The sequence below is a fragment of the Chlamydotis macqueenii genome, chromosome 2 (assembly GCF_036417535.1).
Source record: "Chlamydotis macqueenii isolate bChlMac1 chromosome 2, bChlMac1.mat, whole genome shotgun sequence".
NCBI lineage: Eukaryota > Metazoa > Chordata > Aves > Otidiformes > Otididae > Chlamydotis > Chlamydotis macqueenii.
Genome location: NC_141557.1, coordinates 103,891,632 through 103,917,749, shown reverse-complemented (window position 1 = coordinate 103,917,749; position 26,118 = coordinate 103,891,632). Strand labels below are relative to the sequence as shown.

Sequence of the window (26,118 nt, the reverse complement as noted above, 5' to 3'; positions counted from 1 at the left end):
ACATTTGTCCTTTTTTTTCATTTGAAGACCAATAGCATATTTTTTTTTATTAACCAATACATTTGGGCTGAAACTTGAAAAGGTCTGGGCATAATCATGTACTTTGAGAATGTTAAAAGTTAAAACTCTTAAAAATGGAAACAGTTTCTAACTATCCACTGTATTTTAGTAGTCTCATAAGGCTATTAAAACTCGTATAATTCTCTAATTCATTTGCACATTCATTGTGAAGTATTGTCTTATTACTCTACTTGGATAATTAAACTACAGTAATGAAATGCCCCATTTTGTTTCTCAGGCATAAGCACAGTGCTACTATTTGCATACCTAGTAACTCTAACAAGAAGTTTGATAGTGAAAGTATCCTTTTTTTTTATTATTGGAGCTGAAATTTGGAAAGATAATTGGGAAACGTATTTTATTTCAGTTGTGAATCATCTGCTTTCTCTGCTATCTCTCTAGTATGGTGTTATATTTCAAGTCTGAACCTGAGTTCCAAATTAGAGTGTCCTTTTAGTATTAAGGCATTAGTTATTTTAAATTTCATCAACACTCACTTTTACAGAGGCTGGTTTTTTTCCCCCCTTTTTTTTTTTAATGCTATACTAACACAGTACTCTGGTATTCGGTTTGCACATCAAAATGGAAGGTCAAATTGTAAAACATATTTCAAAAGTTCTTTAGGATAGTGAGGAAATGGGATTATGGAGAACTGGGATTTTTGTATTTCAAATGACTCTCTATAAAAATACCCTTTGAAGTGTGAAGGCATTTATTTTTCAGTATGTATTTAAAAATTCTAATTAAAATGTTTTTTAAGGGAGGAGGTCCACATACACATGAACTGTCCAGATTTTAAGTATTGCTTTAAATCACCAGGCTACCAGCCAAAACCAGAATAATCCCAGTAGGCTGGTTGATTTTATGGATTAGGCAGCAGTTCAATCTTGGCTGTATCACAGCCGCACAGTTTGAGAGAAAGTAAAGTAACTTGACTTGGCAAAACTCCTACTTCTTTGCCTATTAAAGGTAGCTGGTATGACTTAATCTGCTTTTTGTGCTTTGATAGGTTTCATTTACAGACACTGTGAAACAATACAGCATTTAAAAAAAAAAAAAAAGCTAATCAAGTAAATTTGGTTTCCATCCTTACATTTTTTTCACATTTCATTGAGGTGAAGTGAATAGTTTTCAACTGCTTACATGGTAAGCGGGCAGTTAGAATACAGCTTGAATCTGGGTGGTACTCAGGTGGTAGCCCATGTGAAACTCAGCAATACTGATACTTAGCAATAGTGAAGACTTACAAAAAAGAGACAGTTGAGGTAAAGATTCAGATTTTCTCTTTCTTTTAGATGTATTTACATTTTGAGAAATTGAAATATAGTTACCTTATTTTATATTCAGTCTAAATTTATATAATGTCATCTACATTCCCCAAAAATGCTCAAAAATTTAAACTTTTTAATTTTTAAAAAATCTCGATTTTATCTGGAGTGCAAGAATAAATTATTCAGTATCCCTCTGCTATCAAACCTATGCATATTTCTTCCCATCAAACTTCACTTTCTTGCCCAGACATTACGGCCTTATACTTAGCCTGATTTATTTTTAATACATACATTAATTCCTTCTCTTTTTGTTTCGTTGGTTTTATTTTCTACTTTTTCAGTAAACAGATAAGATTCTTACTGCTGTTATAGGTGTGGTTTCAATTTAATGCTTACAGGAATTAACGTTTACTTGGTAGCAGTTTCTTAAATCCTTATTCCTCTGAAATAGCAGCTGGAGACCTGCCCCAGAGGCATAATGTAGAGGTTGATATGCCACTCCTTGGCAAAATTCCTGGAGAGTGTTGTTACCATAACAACTCATCTTCTTCCAAGAATTAATCCAAATGCAGAGATGGAGAAAACTCTTCTGTTTTCTTTGCAAATTGGTTTTCCTTTTATATGAGACATTCTTTCACTTTTCTGATATTGGGATTTCTCTTCTCACTTCTTATGTTCCTCTTGTAATCTTGTGCTTTAAGTTTTGCTATTTTTTTCATGAAATAGGTTTTTCTTTTTTTTTTTTCTGTGTCTTAGTACTTTTTTACCTCAAGTCTTATTTTTCAGTCTCATGCATTTGCTGGTCCTATTGTTGATTGTCATGTGCTGTTCTTGTGCAGAATATGGTGAAGTCAGGAAAATGTGTTTCACCTTAAAAATGCTGAATACTCAAACCATAAAAGTCCAAATAGCCTTACAGATCTGTTAGCATCCCTTTCTTAAACCCACAGGTTAATTCAGCTCTGAGTGGACCTCAGGAGGTCTCTTCTCTTGTCCAGCTCCTACTCACAGTAGAGCCAGCTCTGAGGTCAGATGTAGTTGCTCAGGACTTTGTCCAGTTGCGTCTTGAAAACCTCTAGGGACAGAGCTTGCAGAGCCTCTCTGGGCAGCCTGTCACACTGCTGAGCTGTCTTCATGGTGAAAACATTGCTCTTCTATGCAACCTGAACATTTCTTGTCTCAGTTTATGCCCATTGTCCCTCTTCCTCCCACTAGGCACAACTATGAGGAGCCCATCTCCTTGATAACCTCCCTGCAGTCACTGAGTGGGCTGCTGTTAGGTGCTCCTGATACTGTCCCTGCTGCAGGCTAGAGCAGCCACTGTCCCTCAACCTCTCTCCACAGGGCAGGTGGTCCAGGTCCAGCTGTCCTGGGGGCCCTCTGCTGAACTGTTTTATCAATTGCATTGAGATTCCAAAAACTGGACACAGTATTGTAGATGTGATCTAGTGAATGCTGAGTAAAGAAGAAAAGTCACTTTCCTTGATATACTGGCTGTGATTCTGTTTAATGCAGCTGTTTCCCCCATCCCAAAGGTCTTTAAGCTTTTAGAGGCAGCACACTGCCTTTTTTTAAGAGCCAAAATCAGTCTGAAGCTGTAACAGAACTTCTTCTCTGTGGCAATTGGCTTTAACCATGTAAAAGGAGCTGCTGCTAACTGCAGATAGGATGACTGCAAACTGAGCTGAAGGGAGATGTTTTGTTTCTTTGAGATACTCCGCTCCGTAGTCCTTTCATCTGCAATGGGCCAACATCTCCTTTTCTCTTTTGCAGACTGCCAGAAGCATTCAGAATAATGTTAGCATTATCAAGTGCCTCCTTTGCCCTTTTCTTGCTATGATAGTTAACATAGCTCTTGCTTCTTCTGTCACTCTCTTGGGGTTGTCATGCTGTTTCTCGTTTGAGATAGTGCTCTACTGCCTAGGCATCACTCACTAGAGTCCCTACTCCTTGCCACTGTGTTGGCTTTTGCTCTGTTACATTACTGCTTGCATGGTATTGCACAACAGATGGTAGTACATGAGCCATTACTAAGAAATAAGAGGATGAACAATTATATTTTGTAGCTCTCTCTTCTGCTCCTATTTTTGGTAGATAGAAATTAAATGGCAGGAAGGTAGTGCACAATGCAAACCAGAAATCCATTTATGTAAATTCAGACCTTTTCTTTTGCCCAAGCAATTTCCAGGATTCTGCACAGTGGAAATAACATTCAGTAGATGGAATCGCAGAATCATTTCCCTCCCAATTTCATACAGGAGGCACACGTTTGGAAGAATTCAAACAAAATATAACCCAGAATGGAACCTTTGAGATTTTATGCATTATTTTTGTGTTTTTCATCTTTTCTGGACCTCCTTTCTTATTTACTGTGGAATTACATTTTTTTTTGTAGTGATGCAGAGGTAATATGTGATTAGGAAGTAATATTTCTATAATTGTTTAAGAGTTATCGGATCTATTTAAATGTGCAATTTGAGCATTAGAGCCCTAGATGTATTATATACATATAGTCTTTACCTGTCTGCATAACACAGAAGTGGATAGTGCAAATCCTAGATGCTGAGCTCCCTGACTAGAACAGATTTTTGGTACAACAAGAAAACAAATAAATGTCTAGTGCAGGTCAGTGATGAAATATAATGAATTCAGGAGAAAGTGTATTGAATTGTTCCTAGAATCCTTCCTTTTTGAGAGAATTAAATGTAGTTCCAAAGAAAGTAATCAGAAAAATGTCAAATTACATTGACTGTTAAGAAGCAATGGATTCCGATTATTCTGAGCCTTTATTTAAATTAAATGTATTCTGTAATTTAATAGCCTTTCACATCCAAGAATTTAATTAAGATGCCAAAAAGAAAAGAAAAAAAAAACAATAAAAACCACAAATATTTTAAAGAGTATATTTCTTAAGTCACGTTGGCAGTGACTGTTTAGCCGTATAAAATATTTTGATAATATAATGAAAATGTGCTCTTGTAATTATTTCCTGTAATTAACCTAGGTTACAAATATGTAACCTAGGTCTTCTTTCTAAAAGAAGACTATAGGTTGCTATAACATGGGTCACAGTCTCCTAGACAGAAGAAATGTGGCTGTTTTTCCCATGTAAAAAAAAAAAAGCTCTTAACATGTATGAGTTGTTACAGCAGCGCTCAGACTAGGAGAGTGGAGGAGTTCTGAAATGTTGTGTCAAGACAGGTAAGGGCTAAAGCATTTTTAGAGAGATCAGAAGTCCATAACTAGCAAATTATTATCTAACCTCTTCTGGCTGAGCAGACGTAACTGTCCACTTCAAAGGCTGGGTCTACTGTTCAGAGGTTTTATTTTCCTTTTAATAATCCTGAATCATTTCCTTTGTCATCAGCCAAGTGTATCTTGCTTGGATTTAGGCTATTGCTAACTGCCACTACAGACTATGTTATATTTGTAATTTTCCTGCACTTGTATTATTTACTAGGAATCCACATCATGAATTATTGAAATTATTTACAGTTGGTTTAGCTAGGGAGCAGTGCAATTAGATTTCTGAAATATATCAGGATGTTTTTCAGATCTTTTCCAAGTCTGTTGGCATAGAAATTGACTAAAACTTTCAATCTTTGAGTGTTTCTTGTAACTCAGTCCCCTGGCACCAGTCAATGCTTGGGTGTTCTGACAGGGAGTAGGGAATTGAAGCAATTTGCTATCAGCATCAAACTTAGGATCTACATGCAGAAAGGTGACTTCAAGTTTATGTGAACCTCTCAGGGTACAAATGGTGATCATAAGACATAGGATAGGGAAAATCTTCAGGGAAACAAAGATATAACCTCTCTTCTTCATCTTATCATCCTATCTTTTTGACTGTATAACATGAGATTTGTTAAATGTTGGCTCCTTCAGAGGAGTCCTTTTTAGCTTTTCCTCCTGCGCTTAAGGTTGATGCATTGTTTTCTATTTTGTTTATTTATTTTATTTTGAAAAGAAAATATAGAAACTTTTTTTATACAGTCATAAGATAGCTAGGGTCTGTTACAGACCACCTAACCAGGAAGACAGAGCAAATGAGGCCATCTATAGAAAGACAGGAGCAGCCTCACAGTGACAAGCCCTGGTCCTCATGGGGGACTTCAGCCACTCCGATGAGGAGTTCAAGATCCTTAGGGCAGTGAGGAGGATGCACAACAAGCTCTCTACACTCGACTTCTGAACAGCAGACTTTGGCTTCCTCAGTGATATGCTGTGCAGAGTACCATCAAATAAAGCCCTGGAGAGGAAAGGGGCCCAAGAAAGCTGGTTAATGTTCAAGGAGCACCTCCTCCAAGCTCAGGAATGATGCATCCCAACAAAGAGGAAGTTGGGCAAAAACGCCAGGAGATTGCACGGCTGAACAACCAACTGAAAAACAAAAAGGAAGCCTACAGAGGATGGAAGCAAGGACAGGTAGCCACAGAGGAATACAGAGAGATTGTCTGACTGGGCAGGGATCAGGAAAGGAAGGTTAAAGCCCTGACAGAATTAAATCTGGCCAGGGGCCTCAAGGGCAAAAAGAATAGCTTCTTTAGGTACGTTTGGTATAAAATGTAGACCAAGCAAAATGTGAGACCTGTTTGGAAGGAAACAGGAGACCTGGTTACCTGGGACGTGGAGAAGGCTGAGGCACTCAGTGACATTTTTGCCTCTTTCTTTATGGGCAAGGGGTTTAGCCACATTGCCCAAGTCACCGAAGACAAAAGCAGGGACTAGGAGAATAAGGAACTGCCCACTGTAGGAGAAGAGCAGGTTTGAGACCATCTAAGGAATCTGAAGGTGCACAAGTCAGTGAGACCTCATGAAATGCATCCATGGGTCCTGAGGGAACTGGCAGATGAAGTTGCCAAGCCACTATATGTCATATTTGAGAAGTCGTGGCAGTCTGGTGAGGTTCCCAAAAACAGGAAAAGGGCAAACACAACCCCCATTTTCAAAAAGGGAAACAAGGGAGACACAGGGAACTACAGGCCAGTCAGCTTACCTCTGGGCCTGGCAAGGTCATGGAGCAAATCCTCCTGGAAACTATGCTGAGGCCCATGGAAAATAAGGAGGTGATTGGTGACAGCCAACATGGCTTCACTAAGGGCAAATCATGCCTGACAGCATAATGGATGATAAGGGACAGGGAAATTACATAATCTACTTGGACTTATGCAAAGCATTTGACACTGTCCCATATGACATCATTGTCTCTAAACTGGAGAGACATGGGTTTGATGGATGAATCACTTGGTGGATAAGAAATTGGCTGGATGGTTGCACTCAAAGTGTTGCAGTCAATGGCTCAATGTCCAAATGGAGATCAGTGACGAGTGGCGTTCCTCAGGGTCAATACTGGAACGAGCCCTGTTTAATATCTTTGTCAGTGATATGGACACTGGGATAGAGTGCACCCTCAGCAAGTGTGTCAATGGCACCAAGCTGTGTGGTGCAGTCAATATGTTGGATGGAAGGGATGCCATCCAGAGGAACCTTAGCAGGTTGGAGGGGTGGGCCTGTGCAAACCTCATGAAGTTCAACAAGGCCAAGTGCAAGGTCCTTGCATGTGGGTCAGGGCAATCGCAAGCACAAGTACAGGCTAGGTGGAGAATGGATTGAGAGAAGTGCTGAGGAGAAGAACTTGGCGGTATTAGCGGACAAGAACCTCAACATGAGCTGGCAATGTGAGCTTGCAGCCCAGAAAGCCAATCGCATCCTGGGCTGCCTCAAAAGAAGTGTAGCCAGCAGGTTGAGGGAGGTGATTCTTCCCCTATATTACACTCTCATGAGACCCCACCTGGAGTACTGCATCCAGCTCTGGAGCCCCCAACATAAGAAGGACACGGACCTGTTGGAGAGAGTCCAGAGGAGGGCCACAAACATGACCAGAGGAGGGCCATAGATGTGATCAGAGCACCTCTCCTTTGAAGTCAGGCTGAAAGAGTTCAGGCTGTTCAGCCTGGAGAAGTGAAGACTCCAGAGAGAGCTTATAGTGGCCTTCCACTACCTAAAGGGGGCTTCTAGGAAGGATGGGGAGAAACTCCTTAGCAGAGCCTGTTGTGATAGAACAAGGACTAATGATTTTAAACTATAAGGAGGTAGATTTAGACTAGATATAAAGAAGACATTTTTTACAATTGTGGTTTTGTTTAGTGAGGGGGGGCCTAAGGTGGTAGCTTCTGTAGGAAACTGCCAGAAGTAACTCCCCTTTGTTCAATGGACTTGGCCCGGCCTAGGGCGGACCTGCTGCTGACCAAGGCCAAGCTGACTGGTAGCAGAATGTTCCATGATAACGCCTCTGCAATAACGTATTTAAGAAGGGGAAAACAGATAAAAAAAGAAAGAAGAGAAGATGTAAAGAAGCTGAGCAGGGGCAGAGGCGGAGAGGGGGAGGGGCAGGCCTCATGGGCCTTGCAGGCCTCACCCTCTGGCCTCTCGCCAGGCAGCCGACTGGGCCCGACTCAGTCCGGCCCGGCTGCAAGAAGTGGAGAGGAGATGAGATGGATGATGTGAAGAGATTCTGAGAGGCATCTGCCAGCCTGTTGTGAAGAACTTTTCTTGTGAGAGAAACAGCTGCGGACGCCAAGGTCAGTGAAGAAGGAGGGGGAGGAGTAATGCAGCTCCTTGCCAAGATTCCCCTGCAGCCTGTGGTGACGACCATGGTGGAGCAGGTTGTCCCCCTGCAGCCCATGGAGGTCCACAGAGGAGCAGAGATCCACCTGGAGCCCATGAAGGACCCCGTACTGGGGGAGGTGCATGCCTGAAGGCCTGTGGCCCATGGAGGGCCCACTGGGGCAGCTGTTCTGGAGAGACTGCACCCCCTGGAAGAGATGACCCATGCCAGAGCAGTTTCATGAAGGACTGTGGCGTATGGGAGGGACCCCATGATGGAGCAGGGGAGGAATGTGAGGAGTTCTTCCCCTGACAATGAAGCAGTGGCATAAAACAACGTGTGATGAACTGACTGCAACCCCCATTCCCTCTTCCCCCCTGCGCCGCTCGGGGGGGGAAGGTAGTAGAAATAATGTTGAGCCTGGGAAGAGGTTATCTTGTTCTCTGTCTCATTATCCTGCTGTTTTTAGTAATAAATGAATAGTTTTCCCCAAGTCGAGTCTTTTTTGCCCATAACGGTAACTTTAAGGATTTCTCCCTGTCCTTATCTCAAACCTCGAGCCATTTTTCCTTATATTTTCTCCCCCTATTCTCTCGGAGGGTGGGGGAGAGTGAGAGAGAGACTGCATAGTCTGGTCCCGATCGGGGCTGAATTACATCAGTTATCCGCCCTAGGCCCGGCCGAGTCCACTGAACAAAGGGGAGCAACTTGGAGCAGTTTCCTACAGAAGCTACCACCTTAGGCCCGCCTTCACTAAACAGAACCACAACAACAATCCAGGTGGTGAAACACTGGAACAAGTTGCCCAGAGTGGTGGTAGATGCCCTGTCCTGGGAAACACTCAAGGCCAGGTTGGATGGGGCTCTGAGCAACCTGATCTAGTTGAAGACGTCCCTGTTCCTTGCAGGGGGTTGGACTAGACAACCTTGAAAGATCCTTTCCAACCCAAGCTATTCTATGATTCTATGATACAGAAGCAAATAGCCTTTTTTCTTTTCTTTTTTGTTTTATTTAATGATTGATCCACCCAGATGTGACTAGACCACATTCACAAGGTGCTGATGTTTATTGATTTTATTATTCCTATATAACATTTACTTAAAGGAAACAAGTTGAAGCTCTGAGAGTGATGCCCTTTTTAGATGAGACATTTTACCAACACAAAACAAGTCTAGGTTTTGAGCTTATCTGCAGACCAATAAAAATAACAAGGATGAGAGGAAGTACATTGCATTACTTGAAGCAATATTTGGATGATTCTTAAGTGATGTATGAGTAATGGTGGCAGAAAAACTCACTATAGGCTCTTTTATATTCTTGTTCAGTGCTTGATGTTCCTATGTAAAGAAATTTTGCATTTTGGTGAACAATCCGAGACTCACCCAAAAAAACATGTGCAGGTCAACTGCATTTTTTTTTTTTTCGACTGTGCTGATGTGGAATCTTTGAGGTGATCCAAAATCTTTACTGTGAGAGGAAGCAAGTTGCAGTAACCAACAGTGACGGGTAGCCTTGAGATCCTGGTGCAAACCTAACCTTTTTTAATTCTGCAGGAGTGAATCATAGAATCATAGAATGGTTAGGGTTGGAAGGGACCTTCAAAGGTCATCTAGTCCAACCCCCCTGCAAGGAGCAGGGACATCCCTGACTAGGTCAGGTTGCTCAGAGCCTCATCCAGCCTGGCCTTGAACGTTTCCAGAGATGGGGCCTCCACCACCTTTCTGGGCAACCTGTTCCAGTGTTCTATAACTCGCATCGTAAAAAATTTTTTCCTAATTTCTAATCTAAATCTACCCCCCTCTATTTTAAAACCATTACCCCTCGTCCGATCGCAACAGGCCCTACTAAACAGCCTTTCCCCATCTTTCTTGTAGGCCCCCTTGAGGTACTGGAAGACCGCTATCAGATCTCCCCGGAGCCTCCTCTTCTGCAGGCTGAACAGCCCCAACTCTCATGCTGCCTTTACCAATCTAGAAATTCTCCTACCTTGTAGCCCTTTAGGGTGATGACCTTTCATTAAATATTAACCAGATGTAATTGAGTTGGATGTCTTTGATATAGCTATGTCAACCCCTCGATCAAAAAGAAAAGACTTTTATATCTGAAAAAAGTGGAATAAAAAAAAAAACTTGGCAAAGAAAAGTTTTTTACATATAAGTTAAGTAAATATTCCATGTTTTGTTCAAGCAGTGCTCATTGTCATTCTGGAAGGAAGAAAAATGGTTTAAGAGACTGATACAGGAAAGGATCAAGAAACCAAGTAGAAAAAAAAAACAAAGAAGGAAATGTATATGTGGGCTGCTGAATGATGGACATATGAGGCAGGAATTATTGATGAGGAGTAGGAGAACTGAGAAATAGGCCAGGTGCTAAGAGTCCCTAACATACTACACTGAGCACCATATGGAGTACAGCACTGAATGATAGACCCAGTGTCTAGTACAGAAAAGAAACTCAAAGTTAACATACTAACGTTAGTGAAAATGTTGTAAGCTACACAATTATGGCTTAATACAAAAGGATCTATTTAGCCTGCTGGAACAAATCATAAAGAATAAGTGTGAGCAAGAAATCTATTTGCAAGATTATTTACTGAATACGTAATAGTAGAGATTTTTATTGTTGTTGACGTTCATTTTGTTCTAGAGTTACACAAATAGGGAGAATAGAAAAACTTATTTTCAAAGTTTTTGTTCATTTGGGTTGGTTTTACTATTACCTAAGTTTTAGGCAAAGGGGATATTTCCATCGTTTTTGTGGAAAGTCTAGGTAAGACTCGTACTTGTGTAACAGCACATTAAATTTTCCCTTTATTCTTTTCTTCTTACTGGTACAAGGCGGTTTAGGTAGTTCCAGAATACTATTTTGCTATTGTGAAAAACAGCAATGTTTTCAATAAACTAGACTGTATTTTATCAATGAGTCTGTTATGATACCATAGGGAGCAGATTTTGATATAACATTCCTTGCTCTAAAAAGTAGAGTTGTCTAATGCAGTACTTACAAAAAAGAGGCATTTTCCTTTTGATAATTTTTCAAATTGACTAGTCTTTTAAAATCTTCTTAAAGTTTGCAAAGAGGTGGTTGAAATTATTTCCAAAAAGTTACGACTTTTTAGGATTTTTTTTTTCTTTTCGGTAGCTTTTAAAACTCACTGAGATAAAGCAGTCTGGTTGCCAAGGCAAAGTTAGTTTCTCCTTCATACAAAATAATAACTCTCAGGTGATTTTTTTTTTTTAATTGCAAATGTTCAGTGAGTAGAGAAATGACTCATGCTTCATGCTTCATTGGCCTTAAACCTAGAATTCAGTACTTGATTAACTTCAGTTCTTTTTAGCAGTGGGAGGATAGACTTTTACAGTATCATTACTCTTGCCTCCATCTTTCTGCTCTGATTGTGGAGGGATACATACAGTACAATTTCAAAAGATCAATATGGAAGCAAAAATTCATATCTCTATTTGATATTAAAAACTAAATAACCAATATAAATATTGAGGGGCTTATTTGATAATATGGCCCCTCTCATTGTTAGCATCAACTCATGTTTCTGAGATGTTAACTGGTGGGTTTTTTTCTGTCAAACTGTTGACTTGCCCAACAGATAAAACTAGAACTGCTTCTTTGACTTGTATATCTTTTGTTGTACATGAACCAGCATGTGCTCTTACCACAAAGAAAGTTAACAGTATCCTTGGGCTGCTTTAAAGGAGTGTTGCCAGCAGGTTGAGGGAGGTGATCTTTCCCCTCTACTCAGCACTAGTGTGGCCACACCTGGAGTACTGTGTCTAGGTCTGGCCTTCCAGTAGAGGAGAGACATGGACATACTGAAGAGAGTCCAGTGAAGGGTCATGAAGATGATGAGGGGACTGAAGGATCTCTCCTATGAGGAAAGGCTGAGAGTGCTGAGACTGTTTAGCCTGGAGATGAGAAGGCTCATTCATTATATACTCATTAGTGGGTATATTCTCTGCACCCGAAGGGTTTAAAGAAGACAGAGACAGGCTCTTTTCAGTGGTGCCCAGTGACAGGACCACAGGCAATGGGAGCAAACTACAACACAGGACATTCCCTCTGAACATCAGGAAATACTTTTTTTACTGTGAAGGTGATGAAACACTGGCACACGTTGCTCAGGAAGATTACTGAGTCTCCCACCTTGGAGAAATTCAAAAGCCATCTGGACATGGTCCCAGGCAACTGGTTCTAGATGATCCTGCTTGAACACAGGAGTTGGACCACATGACCTACAGAGATCCCTTCTGACCTCAACCATTCAGTGATTCTGTAAAATTTCCTGCTTACTCAGATATAATGATGGGACTGAGTGCTAAAGCTCAGTTACTTTTTTTTCCTTTTTTTTCTGTCAGTTTGCGCAGGAAAGCTAGTTATATATAGTTTATACCATCTGTATAAATTCCTTTTATTCTCCGTGTATTATGACTAAAATAGTAATATTTCCAAGAAAACCTTCAGTTCTTGTAAAACAAAGCATTTCAAGGTGAAAGATAACAATATATTTTGGATACCCATGTTAAAACATTAAAGCACTTGACAAGAAAAGATATATCTCACAATATCTCATGATAGTTTGGAGTAGGTCCATTTTTGCAGGCAGATGTACACAAGAGGAATGTGACTTCTGTGTGAAACTATAGATTACTCAAACAAAGTTCTATTTAAAAAAAGAAAGTAAAAGTCAGGGCATTTGGAAGAGGCAATTCCTGTAACTCTATGCCTGTCACACTGGAGTTGTAAGAAGTTCTGTGTTATCTAGGGATGTAGTATGACTCCAGAGACACAGGAAAGTTGAAATGTGTTTAAAACAAAGCCCCTTTTCCCTTGCATGGAGAATTTATTTTCACTTGCTTTGCATTTTGTTCAAGGAAATCTCTCATATGGGCACTGCAAAGTAGCACATCAGAATTTGGTGCTGTTTTCATTGTCTCTTTCAGATATTAAATTCCCACCAACAATTAAAATAAAATTATATTATTTCTTAATTTTGTGCTAACAATATTCACAAGTGTGTGAATGATCTTACATTAAACCAATGCTAGAACCATAGTCCATGCAGCCATCAACCTTGCAAGAAGCAGGGACATCTCCAACTAGATCAGGTTGCTCAGAGCCCCATCCAACCTGGCCTTGAATGTTTCCAGGGATGGGGGATCGACTACCTCTCTGGGCAATCTGTTTCAGTGTTCCACCACCCTCATTGTAAAAAATGTCTTCCTTGTATCTAGTCTTCCTTCCTTCTCTGCTCCAGTCTGAACAGCCCCAAGTCTGTCAGCCTGTCCTCATAGGAAAGGTGCTCCAGCCCTCCAGTCATGTTTGTGGTCCTCCTCTGGACTCTCTCCAACAGGTCCATGTCCTTCTTATGCTGGGGGCTCCAGAGCTGGATGTAGTACTCCAGGTGGGGTCTCACAAGAGCGTAATCACCTCCCTCGACCTGCTGGCATTGGGCTTGGACATTGAGCTGTTGACTGCAACACTTTGAGTGCAACCATCCAGCCAATTTCTTATCCACCAAGTGATCCATCCATCAAACCCATGTCTCTCCGGTTTAGAGACAATGATGTCATATGGGACAGTGTCAAATGCTTTGCATAAGTCCAAGTAGATTATGTAATTTCCCTGTCCCTTATCCACCAATGCTGTAAGGCAGTCATAGAAGGCTACCAAAGTTGTCAGGCATGATTTGCCCTTAGTGAAGCCATGTTGGCTGTCACCAATCACCTCCTTATTTTCCATGGGCCTCAGCATAGTTTCCAGGAGGATTTGCTCCATGACCTTGCCAGGCCCAGAGGTAAGCTGACTGGCCTGTAGTTCCCTGTGTCTCCCTTGTTTCCCTTTTTGAAAATGGGGGTTGTGTTTGCCCTTTTCCTGTTTTTGGGAACCTCACCAGACTGCCACGACTTCTCAAATATGACATATAGTGGCTTGGCAACTTCATCTGCCAGTTCCCTCAGGACCCATGGATGCATTTCATGAGGTCTCACTGACTTGTGCACCTTCAGATTCCTTAGATGGTCTCAAACCTGCTCTTCTCCTACAGTGGGCAGTTCCTTATTCTCCTAGTCCCTGCTTTTGTCTTCGGTGACTTGGGCAATGTGGCTAAACCCCTTGCCCATAAAGAAAGAGGCAAAAATGTCACTGAGTGCCTCAGCCTTCTCCACGTCCCAGGTAACCAGGTCTCCTGTTTCCTTCCAAACAGGTCTCACATTTTGCTTGGTCTACATTTTATACCAAACGTACCTAAAGAAGCTATTCTTTTTGCCCTTGAGGCCCCTGGCCAGATTTAATTCTGTCAGGGCTTTAACCTTCCTTTCCTGATCCCTGCCCAGTCAGACAATCTCTCTGTATTCCTCTGTGGCTACCTGTCCTTGCTTCCATCCTCTGTAGGCTTCCTTTTTGTTTTTCAGTTGGTTGTTCAGCCGTGCAATCTCCTGGCGTTTTTGCCCAACTTCCTCTTTGTTGGGATGCATCATTCCTGAGCTTGGAGGAGGTGCTCCTTGAACATTAACCAGCTTTCTCGGGCGCCTTTCTCCTCCAGGGCTTTATCTCATGGTACTCTGCACAGCAGATCCCTGCAGAGGGCAAAATCTGCTCTCTTGAAGTCTAGGGTAGAGAGCTTGCTGTGTGCAATATCTTGAAATCCACCATCTCATCATCACTGCAGCCAAGGCTGCCCTTTAGCTTTACATTCCCCAGCAGCCCCTCCTTGTTGGTGAGGGCAAGGTCCAGCATAGCACCTCTCCTTGTTGCCTCCTGTATCACTTGCAGAAGGAAGTTATCATCCACACATACAAGGAACCTCCTGAATTCCTTATACCCTGCCATGTTGTCCTTCCAACAGGTACCAGGGTGATTGAAATCTCCCACAAGGACTGGGGTTTGTGACTGTGAGGCTGCTCCTATCTGTCTATCGAGGGCCTCATCCATGCAATCTTCCTGGTCAGGTGGCCTGTAGCAGACACTATAGTGTCATCTCTCTCTGCCCTCCCCTTAATCCTGACCCATGCATCCCTCCTCATCCATTCCAAGGTGGGGATCCATGCACTCCAGCTGGTCATTGACATAGACGGTGACATCCCCTCCTCCTCCCCCAACCTGTCCTTCCTAAAGAGCCTATATCCATCTATTCCAACACTTCAGTCGTAGAAGTCATCCCACCACGTCTTTGTGATGCCAATAAGATCATAGTCCTGCAGGTATGCGCGTGTCTGACTCCTCTTGTTTATTCCCCATGCTACATGCATTCACATAAAGGCATTTAAATTGGGCCCCCAGTGAATCCAATTTGCTGGCTGGAGTGGCTGGAATTCCTTTGTGCTGCACTTCAGGTGCTCTTCTGCTGACCTATAATCCTTCCTTAGGTTCTGGGCATCTTGTTTCTGGCACCGGCATCAAACTGGTAGGAGCGAGATGGATTGAGGTTCCCCTCCTTTTGACAGCATTAGTTTGAAGCTATCTTCACCAGCTTGGCAAGCCTATGACTGAAGATGCTCTTCTGCTCCTCTTGACAGATGACCCCATCAGCCCCCACTAGACCAAATTTCTCAAAGCGAATCCCATAGTCTAAACAGCTAAACCCCTGAGTGTGGCACCAGTTCTGTAAACACTTGTTGATTCTCTGAATTTGACTGGCCCTTTCAAACCTCTTCCTTTTGACCAGGAGGACTGATGAAAAAACTGCCTGTGCTCCAGAGTCCCTTATTGTTCTGTCAATATATTAAATAAAACAGGTTTAATGTACTGATCAACAAGAGAACCCATAAAATCGTCTTTATAGATGGCTAGATATGCCTCCTCAGTTGTCTGTAGTTATGATTTGAACAAAAATTACTGTGAAAGTTATGTAGCTTTAATGCCAGCAATGTAAGTTTTTTGGATCTATTATCAAACTTATCAACGTATCAGGATCCTTTAGTAATCTGTTAACATGCAAGTGTTAAAGAAAACAATAGATCTATGCTGTCTGAGACAGACTGGAAGAAGGCTTAATATGTCCTGTTATCACTATTAAAACACTTTTATTTCCTTTCCTGCTATTCTAGAAAGATGAATTTCCCCTTTTTAGCATAACAAGATTAAGGGCTTTTTCTGTATTGTAAGCACAGTTACATATACACACTCGTTAAAATATCACTTTCTGTTTCATTTGCTTGTGTTAGAATCACTGGGGTTTTTTTCTTCCTATTATTGTTTTCCCTTTCATATTACACTTTCATTTATCTTTTTTAACCTTGGAGAGGAAAGCTTTGTGCATCTTTTAATTACTTTAAATCTGTAAATCCTCTTTAATAACCTGAACTTTTTTGTGTCCCAAATATTTAAAAATCTTTTTCTCTTATATCCTCTTCTTATTTAGCAAGACTAGCAGATCCATATCTTCCTTGTCGCCTACTTTGGGCTCTTCTGGGTCTTCAGAATTCAGAAATTACTTCTGGATTTGGTATTGTTCCCTCAGGTTTTGAATTCTAGAGTCTGCTCTCTCCTCTGCCTACTAATGCTTTCTTTCCCCTTTTATGGGATTTCTTTGAGATTGGTGCTTTGGGTAAGCCATAGGAGCACTCTCACATGATCACTAGATCAAGGAACATTAACTGAGATTTTAATCATTCCTTTAATGGGACAGTGGTATCTGTGGTGTTCAGCCCATGTCATTCACCCAAAGCAAAAGTAGAGAAATAAAAGGATTCTTGCAAATCCCTGAAAATGCGTGACTAAAATGAAAGTTGTAAGAGATTAAGAACTCAATGGTAAGGCAAATGTTGCACCTGTGTCCAAAAAAAAGGCCAAAAGTTCAACCTAAGAAATTACAGGTCTGGCAGGCTTCCTTCAGCCCATGGGAAGAACCACAGAATGAATCCTCTTAAAACATATTTCCAGGCATGTGAAAGAGAATATCGTAATTGGGAAGAGGCAGCATGGATGTATCAAGGGTAACTTATCTCATGCCCAACTAATCTGATAGCCATCTATGATTTGGGATGAGGAGAGAGCAGTGGATGATGTCGGATACTCGATTTTAGCAAGGCTTTTGACATTGTCTCCCATGATATTCCTATATCCAAGTTGAGATGTTATGATCTAGGTGGGTGTGTGTCTAGACGATGAAAAGCTGGTCGGCTAGTAAGACCCAGAAAGTCATGGTTGATGGGTCATACTCTACCTGGAGGTAGGTAGCAAGCGTAGAACTACCAGGATATGTACTGGGACCTCTCTTGGTTAGTATTGTTATTAGGGACCTGGAGGAGGTAATGGAGCATGCTCTCACCAACTGTGCAGATAGCAAGTTGGGAGAGATCAGTTGATAGACTTTCGGCAGTCAGGATACCTTCCAGAGACCTGAATGGGCTGGAGGAATGGGCTGACAGGGACCCTGTGAAACTGATTAAGGGCAAGTGCTGGCCTGCTGGCCTGGGACAGAGGAGCCCCTGCAATGGCACAGGCTTGAGATGGACAGGCTGGGAGCAGCCTTGTGGGAAGGACCCTGGGGCTTGATGCCTCAGCCAGAAAAGATGGCCAACAGCTCCATGGGCTGTATGAACTGAATCATGGCCAGTCAATGTAGGGAGTGATTATCCCACTCTGTTCAGCATTCGTTAGACCATATCTAGAATACAGCATACAATTTTGTCCCACCTGTTACAACAAAGATATTGTCAAACTGGAGTGACTTTTGCTGAAGGCTGTCCAGATAGACTCTGTAGCAGTCTTCAGTTCTGGTATCATGTTTGTCATCAGCACCTATACATTCCATACTCACTTTCTTTCTCTGACTTCTTGATGGTTCTCACTGCTCATCTACTCTTAATCTTTTTTGCAGTGTCTTTGCCCTGACATGTTCCATTTTTTTACAGCACCATATAAAATCTCTGCCTCTTAAAAAACATTCCTTCCAACATATGAAAAGGAATGCTAGAGCTGTACTCAGGGAGCATAAGAATTACAAAACAAAACAAAAATACCCACGCATAGTGAGTCCATTTTTTTTCCTAGTCATAGATGGCCAAAGTCATATAGATGACAATTTTAAAAAATTAATTCTGCCTGAGGCAGATGTCCTGCCTGGAAAAGCTAACTATAAACAGATAAAATCTGCACAGAGTTCAAATAAACTGAGAAAAAGACTTTATAATGTGAAGTGTTAAGCAGTTCAATATAGGCAAATGGAAATAAATTGAATTGTTTATGCCTTGTATTTGCTACAAGAGTCTTTTTTGTTGATATACTTTTCTAATATTTGGAAAATAAAATAAAATTGTGAGTTCTTATGAGCATAACAGTTGTACTTTAAAGACAGATGAGGATCTATCCTTACAAATATAGTGATACTAAATGACATGATAATTAGGATACTTCTCTTAAATAATAAAACAGCTATCCCTACATTAAGTTATGTATTTGATGCAGATTTTGAAAATGATCACAGTGGTATGAATATAGAAATTGAAAGATACAGAATAATCACAAGGCTGTCTTGATGTCATTGTAATAACTATATTTCCATTGTAATAACTATTCACTTGTTGATACATTAAATTTTATAGAAAGTTTTGCAGCTTCAGACTCTACCTGTTTATCTGGTTTTGCCAATTAAAGAACTTATAAATGTAAATAGCCTTAAAGGGAAAAAAACAATTATAGTAAAAATTGAGTAGTTATGGTTAATATTTTTATTTGTACTATTTATACACTGACCCAAAATATTTTTCTTAATTTTAAGGTAACTGAGCTGCACAATATCAAAAACATAACTAGATTGCCTCGAGAGACAAAGAAGCATGCAGTGGCAATTATCTTTCATGATGAGACGTCAAAGACATTTGCGTGTGAGTCAGGTAAGCGCTTGGTACTGCATCTGTAGCTTGAAGAAATCGAGTTATACATCAAAGTGTTGCTCAGATGAATTAACTTAAAATGCCAGATAGAAATCCCTAGCTTAAAGGAATTTGTTGTAAACAAGGACTTTGGAGTTTGCGGTTTAGGTTTTTGGGGTTCCAGTGAGGTTTTTTTAATATACTTTGGGAGATGTTGAGGATGTTACAGACCTCTTTCTTTACTTGTCTTTGACTGCATGCAGATGGTCTGGACTGGAGATTTTCAGCTGAACTTGTACAACTGAGTAAAAAATACCTGTGGGATGTTATTAAGTCAACATGTGAAACATTCCTTTTTTACCAAGTTTTGCTATAGGCATTTACTGAACTAATAATTATCATGCCATTGCAAATAAGAAGTAAATACCAGCTAAAACCTCAGGATATTGTAACACTGGATGTCAAGCATTTTGAACAACTACATGGTGTAATGAATGAGTTAAGTCAAGAACAGACTGGGGCATCATGTTATTTAATGACAGGTTGTTACTTGTGAGACACAGAACACTGCACCATTAAAGTGCACTGTTTTGTTGTTTGAAAATGCAATTGTACATGTCTCTGTCGTAGGGTACACTTTAAAAAAAAATGGATTTGAAAAGAATAAGAAATTTTTTAATACTAAAGTTTCTATTTGTTTAGGGACATTTGAAACTGCATTTTAAAACTATATCTTAATATTATCATATAAACATTGAATGGTGTACAATCTAAGTTAAATGCAGTGAAACAAAATTCGAGAAACGTGGAGGAGGTAGATTAAAAGTGTGTAAAGTCATGAATTATGTGGATTTTGGCTCAAGTATTGCAAACATTGATATGTACATCCCATCACGAAAGACAGATTGACAGTTTTGTTTGTTTGTTAATTCAGATTTTAAAACACGTACATAGAAAATCTCTGGCTTTCTAGGATCGGTTTAACAGATTCTTAGATAAGTAGTTCTAATTAAAGACTTTTAATGTGATTAATAATAAAATAAAAACATTTTAATTATCTTTAAACAGCACTGAAATCAGTTCTACGGAAACTTTTCCATTTGCCTACACATACTTTCCCCTTGTTCTCTAATGAAAAGATCTTATTCCTTCCCTAGAATTACTATGGTGCAAGTGTATTTGAAAAGAGTGACAGCAAATCATAAATTCAGGATTCTTTCACCAAAGAAGGGGCAAATCTAAGAAAGTTCAGCACATCTAGCCCACTCATCCCTTTCTTCTATAACAAACATGATGCAACTCCTTAACCATGAACCCAGTTGTGTATACAAGACACAAGTACTTTACAGTGCTGACAAGATGCCAGTATGAGACACCCTGCCTTAAGGCTATGCTTTATGCAAAGGTGTGTTTTGAGTGGATGGAGCCTTGGATGAAGTGACAAACCAGTGGAGAGCTTGTGGACAGAGATCAAAGGACAGACCAACACAGGTGATATTGTAGTAGATGTCTACTATAGACCTTTTAATTAACAAGTGAAGGCAGATGAAGCATTCTTAAAGAGGTGGAAAAAGCCTCACAATCCCAAGTGTTGGTACTCTTGGGTGAATTTAACCACAACAACATGTACTAGAGGGCCAATATGGGTGGACACAAACAATCTGGATTTCTGGAACAGATAGAAGATAATTTCTTAATATAGGTGACCAAAAATATGATGAAGGGAGATGCTCTGTTCAGGGATGTGCTTGGCAGGATCCTGTGCCCTGGGAGGGCAAAGGGGCCCAGGAGAGCTAGCTAATCTTTGAAGACAGCATCCTCTGAAGACAAGAACTGTCCTTCCCATTCTTAAGAAAACAAGCAGTACAGAAGACCGGTATGGATGAACATGAAGCTTCTGACTCAGCTTGAACACAAAAAGGGAAGCACACAGAAGCAGGGGCAGACTATCTGGGAGAGACACAGAATATTGTCCATGTATAGAGGAAAAGAGCCAGGAAAGCTCCAGCTCAGCTGGAGTTGAAACTAGCCAAGGAGGTGAAGGACAGAAAAGGTTTCTTAAAGTACATCAACAGTAAAAGGAAGGCTAAGCGAGTGTGGGCCCATTGCTTGGTGAGGCAGTGGACTTAGTGACAAGGGGAATGAGAAAGGCTGAGGTACTTGATGCCTTTTTTATATCGTGACTTTCACTCGCAAAGCTAGTCCTCAGGCCTTCCATATCTTTGAGCCTCTTAGCAGTCAATGGGAGTGAAGTGGTACCCACAGTACAGCAAGGCTGTACTTAAATCACTTGAATTTCACGCACAAGTCTGTGGAATCACATCATCAAGAATGACAAGAAGGACGATCCAGATATCTATAGGGCAGTCAGCCTCACCTCAATTCCTGAGAACATTGTTAGAGCAAATCATATACAAACACATGAAGGACAACAAGGTGAACGGGAGTAGCTAAAACATTTTCTATATGCAAATCATTCTTTCTATGATGAGGTGTCTGGCAAGGGAAAGACAGTGGCTGTTGTATACCTTTATTTTGGTGGTCTTTGGCAGCCTCCCATAGCAACCTCTATAGCCCCCAAATTGGTGGGACATGAGATGGATAAAGGCACTATAAAGTGGACAGAAAATAGACTGGGCTTAAAAAGTTGTGATTAATGGTGCAAAGCCAGGCTTGTGGCCACTGGTAGTGTGTCCCTTGGGCATCAATACTGGGACCAATACTGTTCAATGTCTTCATTGACAACCTGGATGATGAGATGGAGAGTACTCTCAGCAAGTTTGAAGGTGACACCACTTTGGGGTGACCCAAACTGGGAAGGCAAGGCTGCTATCAGAGGGACCTGGACAGGCTGGAGAAATGGGCTGACAGAAATGTTATGAAATTCAGCAAGAGCAAATGAAAGATCTTGCCTCGGGGTTGGGGTAATCCCAGGCAACAAGGCAGGCTGGGGGCCAACTGTCTGGGAAGCAGCTCTGCAGAAAAGGCCCTGGGGTCCTAGTGAACAACAAGCTGAACATATCCTGGACTGCATTAGTAAGAGTCTTGACAGCAGGTACAGGAAAGCCATCCTTGCCTTCTATTCAGCACTTGTAAGACCACATCTGAAGTATTGTGTCCAGTTTTGTGCTCTTAGCATGAGAATATCAACATACAGGAGTGAACCCAGTGGAGGAACGTCAAGGGTCAGGGTCAGGAGCCCGTGACATATGAAGAGAGACTGAGAGCTAGGCCTGTTCAGCCTGGAGAAGAAACAACTTCATAGGATCTTATTGCTCCCTACAACTACCTGATCTGAGAATACACAGAAGATGGAGCTATTAAAGTGTTAGGTTATCTTGCTGTTTCTGAAAGACTACAAATCCTAGCTGTGGGTATAGTGGAGTTTCAATCAGTTTGCCTTTCTCCATGGCTTCAGTCTATTTAAACAGTACAAACTCCATCATCTCCATCAGAGGAGATAGATACTGTTTTGTTTCATTAAAATCTGACTCTCTGTAACTCCAAATCTTTTGTGTGTTCTGAACTAGGAAGATATGGTCTAAAAAAAAATTTCTTTCACAGCTTGTTTCCACAACTGATTTCTATCTTCCCACAAGGAACTATTACCATTTTCACTGCTGCTGAAATGTACCAAGTACTTTACTTTTCTGAGGAATATTTAGAGACCTGCTTGTTATTTAAAATATTTTCTTCTTCTCCTCAGATCTTGAAAAATATGTATAGTGGCAGTGGTTTCTATGGGATAATGCCTAGACTTTTAACAGCCTCATGGTATATAGTGGTGTACACACAATGGAGTTTATTTTGGCAAATCAGGCCAGTTCTTTGGTTAACACAATAATACCTTTACTAATACCTCTTCTTTCTCATAGCTTCAGTGGGAAAGAACCACTCAAGTCATTTTGACTCAGTCAAAAATCTTTTCTAGAATCATAGCTGCTTGACTTTCTTGAATTATTTAGGATTCAAAAGTTTCATAGTATGAACATCCTTCCAGCATGGAGTCTCTAAATATACAGGGGCAGATACTTTGTTTCCTATCATCTTGACCTCCAGAAGCACATGGAAAGACAGTAACACTGAACCCATTGCAAAAGGTCTGTTGAGCACAGAGTCAATAATTTATTGGAAAGGAGGAGGAACTAATGCTCAAAGCTGAGTTGGCTTTATATGGGGACTGAACAATGTGAGGTAAGGTTTTTGTCAGAGTTGTACCAGGAAATGTTTTAAAATAACCATATCATTTTGATTTAAGTATGAACCAATATCTTTTTCTCTGTGCAGCCTAAAAGTCCATGTAATGAAAAGTAGTATGTTTTTTCTTTTGCTTAGATTTCTTAATTATGGAATTAAGCATAGTAAAATACTATTCTGTTTTAAAATAGGCCTCTAAAGACATAGAACACTTTGGTCCTCCCCAGAAAGCCTGAGAGCTGAGATACCATCCCACTGGGTGTGCTGGCTGGGAGCCTACATATTCTTCCTAAGCTCCTCCAGCTTCTAGGCCCTCAGCTTCCTTAATGTCTTCAAGGCAGCTACGGGCAAGTCTGAGTTCTGGATGGGCTGTCTTTCACTAATATCTTTAAAAAAAAAAAATATTGGGATGGGTTTTCTTGGGTTTATTGGTGGTGCTGGTTGTTGGTGTTGTTTTCAGGTAAGTGTGATGTCAGTTTTTCTATAGATATAGCTATGCTCAAACACATGTATCTATTGAGAAGGTCTTCCTGCAAGCCTAATGTCCATAATGTGGCAGTAACCCAAGTGTCTACACTGAGACAGACGTTCTGAAATGCTCTGTAAACTCTCTCTAAAGTTGTAGATACGATGCAATGAGCAATGGTGGATATGCAGGACCAGCAAGAAAATGAAATTGGCAGTCATGAACATTGATTAAAGCTGGAATTGTATGGTGCTATTATGGAAGTTGCTAGCATGATGAGGATTGTGCCTGAATAATATCCAGCTTTCAAGGAATGAAGTTGCTGGGTTGCAGTAGATCAGTGACAGACCATATGGAAGCATGATTTTTCCTTTAGTGATGCCAGGGAAGTATTAAGTGATACAAGTCCCTGGCTTTTTCATGTTCAGTAGACCAATCAGCATAGGTTTGTGTAAAATTTCTTTTAATTTTTATACCACAGAATGTGTGGAAAATTGATGAACTTGTAAATCTACTGATAAAAGAAAATTGGAGGAGTTGCAAATAATGCGGATTCAGAGACAAGAGAGATGAAATAAATTAGAGTTGAAATGTTATTTCTGTGATTTGATATAGAATGAGATGTAACATGAGAAAAAGAAAAGGGGCAGAATCACTGAGAAATCTTAAAACTGAAACTGTGAAACAAATGCAGACATCTCCTAAGATACTGATATTTGTCTGACTTCTCTTCAGAATAATGTATATTAGCAGTCTGTATAGAAGTAGATGGATTGAAGGGGTTTATTTCTTTCTAGGTGTTCAAGAACTGAAGTTCTAGAATTATTGCATCAAGAAACATCTTCATTTTTTTTAAGAGGTTATACTTTGACATTTCCTTAAAACTTCCACTATTCAGGTCTTGGGAAAAATAGAATCAGGGTATTGCAAAAAGTGAGTCAGCCACTTTATTTGGCAGTTCTGTTTTAGGAGTTTGTCTATCATTACACTATATTAATATAGCTTCACTGATAGTAATATCTGTGTGGTTGTTTTGGCTCAAGCCACCATTTAAATTGCTTGAATAGTTTGTTGCTCTGATGGTTACTTTGATAAAACTCTTTTATATATCCATAAAATAAACAATATTTTTGTTCTTTATTCTTACACTTTCAACTTTTTCTGAGTGTAAATTGTGATAAGTAAGCCTTGTCATAACTCTGAAAAAAAAAAAAGTTTTACTTTATTGAAGATGAAAGACTCTTGGTGTCAAGTGGCAATATGTTCAGTAATGTGGTTTTTTTTTTAGTTCTGCACGTATTTTTCCTTTTAAACTTGTTTTCACCATTTGCTGGTGTTGCTTTCTTTTGTTTTTTAAAAAATTACATTGCTGCTATCCTTTAAAAAGGCATAAATTCAGTTCATTTTTGTACTGAAAATGCTTTTGGGCTATTGCCAAATTACTACTGATTATGAGCTAGGCTTTTTCTCCTTGATAGTTTTTACAGACAAAAATATTTTGTACTTGAAAAATTTGACAGATGTCAGTGTGTAATTCATATCACTATATCCTTTGATAGCTAAGAAGCCTGGAGGTTTTGGATTAAAATTACAGTGAAACACTGAGGCTTTGAGATGAAGCATCAGTGATCGTATCGGCTGTTATTACAAACAATACAAATGGCTACGTAAGCTTTAAAAAGAACTAAATTAAAGTTTCCATTTTCACTGTTAGTTTTGTGAGTTTGAAGCTTCAGGATCATGGAGGTGGTGGAAGTGAGGAACAGCTTCCCAAATACAGTATTGGTACTGGAAATGGAATACAAGCAAAGCTCCCCTTTTGCATGCAGAAAAATAATCCCATATAGTTAAAATATTCTGAAAGGTGGTATATTTCTCTTTTAAAGTGTCAGGGATTGTTATATGAAAATTTATGATCCTGTCTGTTCTACTTTTTGGTTTGGATTATTTTTTTATATGCTGAAGGTGCCTGCCTTACTCCTCTGTAAAGCATATGGTTTATTAGAGATGCATATTCTCACTTCCACACGTGTCACAATATTTTGAGATCCAAGAAAAGAGTGAAAAGACAGGCATCACGTGAAGTTGAATATGTTGCTTTGAATTCTTACATTCTCCCTTTTTGGTCATAATATTTGAAACACTGTCCACTTTCAGAGCAAAGTTCTGTCTGAGTCACAGTCATAAATATTATATTCTAAGATTAATATTTAGGAAATATATTCTTTTGTTCTGGACAGTAATAATGTCATGTTCAGTTCATTAATAATAAGTTTTATTTCCTGGTGGTTTTTTTCATGTTTACCTAAAAATATGCGTATTTGTTCTGGCTTTAGCATTTATAAATCAGAAATTTTTTTGTGATAAGGGTAGTGAAACAGTGGAACAGGTTGCCCGGAGAGGTGGTGGATGCCTCGTCCCTGGAAACATTCAAGGCCAGGTTAGATGGGGCTCTGAGCAACCTGATCTAGTCGCGGATGTCCCTGCTCCTTGCAGGGGTGGGGGGAGTGGATTAGATGACCTTTGAAGGTCCCTTCCAACCCAAACTATTCTATGATTCTATGATTCTAAATATTTGGATTTTTGCTCTCATTTCTCATAGTTAATTGCTTTTGTGTTGGTCCTCATTTTTCTGTGGTTATCTGTCTAAACTACGTTGTTACAATTTTCTAACACACATTGGTAATA

At 40.1% G+C, this 26,118-nt stretch overlaps 1 protein-coding gene across 1 annotated transcript in view; it reads left to right on the top strand.

The window, feature by feature from the left end:
• Window positions 1–26,118, top strand: part of DOK6 (docking protein 6) — a 262,700-nt gene that overhangs the window by 116,565 nt on the left and 120,017 nt on the right. The window contains exon 3 of the mRNA XM_086742170.1: window positions 18,674–18,788. Within this exon, the coding sequence (XP_086598296.1) occupies window positions 18,674–18,788 (115 nt within the window). The remainder of the gene's footprint in view (window positions 1–18,673; window positions 18,789–26,118) is intronic.